Consider the following 7,515-nt stretch of genomic DNA (forward strand, 5'->3'; position numbering starts at 1 on the left):
TTGTACTAAAGTTGAAGTTAATGCCTGTTGGAAAATCTCAGTGCTAACATTTTGTAGACTTTTTCTTTAGTTTTGATAAAGAATCCAAAAGAGATTTCAAAGATAGCCTAATCACTGCGTCTCCTTTGTTAGTGACAATGGTCGAGTGGTCTTTCGACCGATTGGACTTTGGGTCTGAGTTAGAGATAATAAAGGTTCAAATCCTGTCTGAGACCAAAGCACTTTTTATCTGTACCTTCGACCTTGTACTGTATCGATTCTCCTTTATTATGTTTGATAATATCCTCGCATAGGCCAGTGGCCCATGAGGACGGGCAGAATAAGCTTAAATGGGATCGGCCTCTCTTAAAAAAATATTGCCTGAATCTTCACGAAAGGCTTCAATGAATACCATTATTGGTATAATATAAACGATAAAATATTTTTCAACAAGTAGTTACACTCAACAAACCATTAGATCAATTATTCTACTTTGTAGACGTAATACACTCTGACGATCTAAACAGGTACTATTAGCTTCTTATGTATAGAAAGGGCACCATGTAATAGACTATTCACTAGAATGACACCATAATTCCTTGTTTAAAGTTTGTTATTGACGATGGATAGTTTGAAAGGATAACAGGATTTCGAACATTTTCCATCGTTATAGCTGTTTGTTATTTTTTATGTATTAATACCTCTCCCACCTGACGAAGAGAATAGATTCCAATCCTATAAACGTTGTGTTATACCTTTTATAACCTCGTATAACGATGGAAATGTCCGAAATCCTGTTATCCTTTCAACACCATAATGATTATCTTTACTGAAATAACATTTTTTTTCTGTCTTTAACAACATAACAGAGTTGTAATAGTATTATAACTAATGCTAGTAACCATAAGGTTACACAGAACATTGGTGTAAAAATAAAAACATTTATTTAGGTCAAATTATTGGGTTCACAGTATGAATACATACTACTACAGTTTAAAAATACGTAGTATTTCATTCACAATCATCAACTGATAATACTGAATAATTGAATGAAATAATTCGAAATTCTTCATTAAAGATGTTTGGACAGAGTACGGGTCCAAGTAGTACTCCACCTATGCGGACTCAAGTTGATCATTTCTCCCGCTTGTAGACGGTGCATGGACCCTTGCCACCTCATCGTACTCTGGCGGCAGTTCGAGCCAGTAACGGCAGTTAGTGTCTGGCTGTAAAATTGAAAGTTCGTTTTTATTATAAGTATATATAAATGAAACAACATTTGAAATGTGACATGGCCGGTGACTATAGTATTCCACACTTCACAATTGTGTTTTTTTTTAGACCTAAAACAAGTTGTACGTATACACTCTATATAAAAGTTATTGACAAAATTCAAAAATATGTAATTTACGAATTAAATTAATTATTCATTGTTTTCCAGAACTGAACAATGAATTAGAATACAAATGTTTTCTACATCAATGTTTTTTACAATTTCCACAAAAGGTCTCCTGATTGGAGCTGTGAGAAAGAGAACTTATCTTTTGAAAATACGTGTGTAAAATGTCCTCTTAGAGTCCAAAATGATTTTATGCGAACGTAAAATGGTAAGAGAGCCTCATATGCTCCAACAATCATACTCCGCAATAAACTATACATATCGATCAACCCTTATACTCCAATATCTCAACATTTACGATTAATCACGTGCCACTCCTGGACATCCGTGCACATAGTTGCTTATGTGTAAGGGACACATCGGGTTTTGCAGAACCCAGTTTAGCCTAAGTTCGATTTGAAGGTATAACTCCAGCAGATATGAACCCTGTTGGAGGAATGTAATAGTGCTATTTAGTAAAGGAAAGAAAAATAACGAATATTGGAGTTTACAACTGTTTTCCATAAGTAGGAATTGCAACTCTATAAGTAATCTATCTATATTACACCAAATACGTAAATACTAAATGACAATTCCTCTCTTTCATATCCAACTTAAGTAACTGCTAGCTGTTTCCCGTGGCTTCGCAAGCTTTTCGTAAGCGTTGCCCGTGTATGTGCGCTTCTGGCTCAAGTAAATTATGTTTCAAACGCCGATGTAGAGTTTGCTTTGTTGCCACGAAAACCTGTGTATGTTTATAACCATTGTACACGTACATGTGTTTTATTATAAATTGGTCTAACACTCAAGCTTTAAGTTCAACCAGAAATAAAGTTAGCGCCTTCAAATAGTTTTTTGCTATTAAATATACGTAACTGTCTCGTAATTGCAGTTTATGGTGTGCAGGCGCTTTGAAAACTTTTATATTTTGCATCGCCGCTTGGTGGCGAGTTACATCAATATACATAGCATAGAAACCTTCTTCGTGGAAAAATACATATACATAAAAATTTTCGTAATGATCGGTAAAATAGTTTACGATTCTATAAAGGACATACAGAAAAACATTAATTTATATGTATAGATTAAAGTCTAGTAACGTATATCAACGTTAAATAAATGAAGAAATGGAGGGATCGTGCAAACTTGGGTACCTTAACTGTTGGCTCTGCGTGATCCTGGAGGACGGCAGTGTGGTAGATGACGGTTGTAGGAGTTTGGTCCGCCTTGTACCTGCAGGATAGCGTGGCCAGCAGGACAAGGGCCAGAAAGACAAAGGCCAGCCACAGATCTGCGGCCTTCAGTGCCACCGAGAGGGCCAACAATGAGCTGAACCCTATCACGAAACAGAACCCTTTGATGAAGGAGATCAAGAATCTGAGCTGAAAAATAAGATACAGCTCATTAATTGTCAAAACATTTCTTACAACTTAAAAAAAATGTTTTATGTATTAGTATTGTAATAGTGACTCTAGAACATTATGGGAATTCCAGTGAGAAAAGTGATTTTAGTATGGTATATAGATCATAGCTGCTATATAGCAACATTGGTCTGACCATTTCAATGTTTGTCCATTACCACTTGTCTTTACTATACTATTCGCCCTCAACAGTCTCTCCTAAGTCTCGCAAACCCTCTGGCAGACTCTGCATCAAAGCCAACATCCATTACACCAGACTGAACAATCAATATTAGACTGAACGTTCTGTCTCAAATTTTATAGTCAAATGATTTCATCTGTTCCTGCCAACTAGCCTTGTCTTATCCAAACTCTGATGTTCTGGTTCTGTAAAATTTACTTAACAGACACATCCACCTTTTAAGTTAGAGGATCCCCTGGAGACCATACCAGGTTTATTGAGTCACTCATTAATGTTGAACAACTAACGTTTCCTTTCATCAATGTCGAGCCAGTATCGCATAAAATGGCCGGAAACGTGTCCAAGTACAGCAGCGGCATACTATTCATTGTATTACTAGCCGAACTTCTCTTTGAGGCATGGAAACAGGCATGGTTGTGTCCAAGTTGCCTTCACTTGCACAGACCCTAAGTGTGTATTTTGAACCCTTTTGATACATCCTAACTGTGACTTCCACCAGACTTGCCTCGGCTACTAGACTACAAAGGTAGTTGGTAGGCTGCACCATTTAGAGTTCAAAGTAAATTTTTAAATCCAACAATGGACAGCTCTTTCGTGTAGAGCCTAGCAACCACAATCTCATAATAAAAATTTCAAAAGTCAAAATTTTCCGTGTAAAAATCAACAGCATTACCAAAAACTATGAATTTTGGCACCACAACATGCGCCGACTCTGTACAGTCAACACAGAAACCCCAGAACAGCGCGGTGGACAGATCAAAGTTGCGCAAAGTGGTGGCGGCCGTCTTCAATCTGTCTGGGAAGGGTGGCGTGGGTATGAGTGAGTTAAGACGGTATGTTGGGCAGCAAGGCGCGAAATCTCCGGACAGTCGGAAGGCATCCAGGTCGGCGTTGGACTCGGATGGTCTCGAAAAAACTCTGGAGGCAAGGAGGCGGCGGGGAAAGAGTAGGCAAAAGATGACCAGGAGGCGCAGCAGGAGTAAGGGCCACAGCCACACACTGGAGGCTCGGCGCAGGAGACGATCTGGTTCTCGCCGAAGGGGGCGGAGGAGGACCTTCGCGGACTTTCTAGGTGTGAAGAAGCAGGGAAGGCTCCAAAAACCGTCCCGCAGGAAAAGATCCACAGGGCCGCCCTGTAAATTGATGGTTGCCCTGAGAAGACTCTTTGTTGACCACCGCCCAAGTAAAAAGTCTATTAGACCTTCACGCCGCCGTGTCCGCCGCATGGAAACACCAGAAACTATACAGAACTCTATTGAAACTAGTAAACCCCCTTCCGAACAGATTGAGTAACTATTACACTATAATTTATTAAAAACAAGAACTTTCTATAATAAAATGGTTTTTTGTCCGGAGTTAATAATGGTATAGGGTGATATCCCACAGTATAGCTCTAAACTATTCTCAAGGTTTTCGGAAATGTAGAGTTGAATAAATTCAACTGAATTCAGTCTATTTCAGATTACACGTACAGTCGCATACCTTCTGCGGAAGTCAATAGTTTACTATTTTGTTTTAGTACAGAAAAGGTATTGGTAGTTTCTTGTATAATGGTTTATCTCATTCTAATCTCGTAATTGCTAGCGGTGGGGATGTGTTCAGGCAATAAATTACGCAAGTGTTGCAATAACAACAAATTTAGGTGTCTTGTGTTTTGAGGAATACACCATATGTTATTCTGTTCATAGATTAAATCATAGATATGAACATACTAGTTGGTATAATGGATTATTTTGTACCAAACTTAAGTCTAAATTTCGCTTATTTCTTCTACCAGAGCAGGAATCTACCTTATAAAAAACTATGAATTCATTAAATATACAAATAAAATGAATGCAAGGGTTGCTGTCCTCTTATTGATTGGTGGGATTTTACATGAGAAATAAAAAAAACATAATCAGAGCACAGTTTATGTAACAAAAGTTGTGTAATTTTTAAAATGTATTCCAGTTTGTTTTTTCCCATAAAACTTCTAGAAACTACACTAAGTACATTATATGGTATACAATGGCAATACTTTCTATAGGTTTTACACAACCAAAAGTTTTGAAAATATAAGCACTCTGTGTGTTTAAATGTACACTAAAGTTGTATGAAAACAATATTTCTTTCACCTTTCTACTTTGAAGAAAATTAAAATAGTACTGTTTATATTTGAACATTTGTAAAACAATGTTATCTCATTTGCCTACCAAAATGTGGGGTAAATCTCGCTGCTGGTTCACACTTCTTCTGTACGACCGCAATCCGTAACCGTGATCATCGATCTCCGTCCGCCACATGGTTTCTGCCACAACACAAGAACTCCGGACACAGTACGGACAGTTTCGCTCTCATTCCGACTGAAGTTGGACCTCAAGTAGAGTTTTATCTAGCTATTTTTAGCTATCGCGTCAGATAAATCTCTTGTCGCCACTTATCGCTTTTAACATTGACTACCTTGAACAGAGGCGTTTATTGTTTCTTTACCACAAATCACTGAAGAAAACCACTGTAATCAAAGGTTTGTAAATTTTAACAACTAATAAAAACAACACTAAGTGCAGCCTTATCAACTAATAGTAACTAACTAATTGAGTAGTTCAAATTAGTTACTCACTCTCATTAATATGAATGAAAAATGTGCAAATGAGTCATATACAGGGTGTATATTATGTCTGGGAAACACCCAAATATATCCTTTAATAATTTAAATAAAAATTTGAAACCTCTTACAATCGTGATAGAGATTGGGCATCTACTTTTTGGAACAATGTTTTGTTATGTCACACCAACGGGGGACGTCCTGCCGAGGGTATCGTGAATATTCTTAATAGAAGCCTATACCTTGTGATACATAATTTTAAAGGTAATAGCTTACTGAATTGAATGCCACAAACCGCATCTCAAAGAATTATTCTATCAGAAAATAGAGCATTTTTAGTATTGAAAATTTACTGATGTTCAACAATGTAATTTTAACATGGTTCTTGCCACAAAATGTGTTACACTAATTTTTTAGCATGCATTTTTTTAAATGTTCAATTAAAATAAAATAAACAATTTATTTTTAAGCTGGTTTCATTAGTACAAATTTACCAGTTTTTATTACAATGAATAAAACTTATGAGTCACTTTCTCTGATTACTTATGAATCTGTACTTGGTGTTTTCCAGTCAGCAGGAAGGTTTAAAGAGACAAAGGTCACTAGCCTATGAGAAACATTATTGTGTTATTAATCATCTGGTCTACAGGTTTCAGTTTGTTGAGCATGGAGCTTTCACTAGACAGGTCTAAGCTTGGGAATTACAAATGGACAAAGGTCATATCATTCCTGTCGAGTTAATCAGTGTCTCTCTGAAGCATTGCTGTCAACAAGTTATCTAATTACAGTAGTTCAGTTTTTATTTGGCATTTTAATGGAATTGTCTGAAAGAGAACGAATTACTCTGTTGATGATGCGAGGATATGGCGATCGTCAAAGGATCTTATCGGGAAGTTTGTAATTTGTTTAATGACACTTTCCCAGAAAGGAATCCCATAAGTGTTTCAACAATATCAAAAACTATTGAGCGTTTTGAAATGACAGGGAGTGTAACGTAATCGGCCAAAGTCGGGTAGGATACAATCTGCAACAGATGAAGAACATGCACTAGATGTTTTGCAAACATTTATTGAAGACCCACATACATCGCTCAGAAAAGCTGCACAGCAACATGATATGCACCCTATGTCTGTGAGTAAGATTTTGAAAATTAATAAATACAAACCATTTAAAGTTCATTTAGTCCAACAGTTAAGTGAGGATGATTACGACAGAAGAGTTGAGTTTTGTGAACTTGTGATGCGCAAATGTGATGACAATAGAGATTTTCTGACCAACATACTATTTTCTGATGAGGCAACTTTTTTCCTAATGGCAATGTTAACAGGCACAATTGCCGTTACTGGGCTAGTGAAAACCCACATTGGATTACTGAGTCCCATTCACAGCAACCACAAAAACTGAACGTATGGTGTGGAATTTTAGGTAACAAAATTGTTGAGACCTTTTTTCATCAATGGAAATTTAAATGCCGAACTTTACTACATTATGCTCCAAAATGAAATAATCCCAGCTATTCAAATTGCATCAGGAGAATACTTTGATAATGTACGGTTTCAGCAGGATGGTGCTCCACCCCATTATGGGAGACAGGTAAGAGAGTATTTGGATTTAAGGTTTCCTCATAAATGGATTGGCCGAAGAGGAGAAATCGAATGGCCTCCAAGATCTCCGGATTTGTCACCAATCGATTATTTCCTATGGGGTCATTTAAAATCCAATGTTTATAGAAGAAAGCCTCATAATTTGGAAGACCTAAGAAACAGGATTATAGAGGAGATTGCTTTGATAACTGAAGAAATGTTAGGCAACTTTGTCGAATCATTTTACACAAGATTGGCTCATTGTCAAACCGTAGAAGGAACACAGTTCGAACAATTGCTTTGACACCAAATGCAGGTAAAAACGTTTTGTTGTAAGACTTTTCTAACAGCATACATTATTTTTTATTTGTAATAAGAAATCAATAACA

The 7,515-nt window shown here is 36.8% G+C and overlaps 1 protein-coding gene across 1 annotated transcript; it reads right to left on the reverse strand.

Annotated features, from left to right (window-relative positions):
- Positions 1-906: 906 nt before the first annotated feature.
- LOC124363973 lies at positions 907-5,323 on the reverse strand. Its single transcript, XM_046819243.1, has 3 exons — positions 5,152-5,323; positions 2,512-2,739; positions 907-1,205 (listed from the first exon to the last, which is right to left on the reverse strand). Exons 1-3 carry the CDS (start codon positions 5,239-5,241, stop codon positions 1,095-1,097), a joined length of 429 nt encoding a protein of 142 aa, XP_046675199.1. The 5' UTR covers positions 5,242-5,323; the 3' UTR covers positions 907-1,094.
- Between the last annotated feature and the right edge of the window lie 2,192 nt (positions 5,324-7,515).

Source organism: Homalodisca vitripennis, chromosome 5 (assembly GCF_021130785.1).
Source record: "Homalodisca vitripennis isolate AUS2020 chromosome 5, UT_GWSS_2.1, whole genome shotgun sequence".
NCBI classification, from domain to species: domain Eukaryota; kingdom Metazoa; phylum Arthropoda; class Insecta; order Hemiptera; family Cicadellidae; genus Homalodisca; species Homalodisca vitripennis.

Coding starts and splice junctions, on each gene's coding strand:
- LOC124363973 (XM_046819243.1), bottom strand. CDS start 5,241: ATGTGGCGGACGGAGATCGATGATCACGGTTACGGATTGCGGTCGTAC. Junction 2,740..5,151: donor GAGATTTACCCCACATTTTG/GTAGGCAAATGA, acceptor CTTATTTTTCAG/CTCAGATTCTTGATCTCCTT. Junction 1,206..2,511: donor ACGCAGAGCCAACAGTTAAG/GTACCCAAGTTT, acceptor TCAATTTTACAG/CCAGACACTAACTGCCGTTA.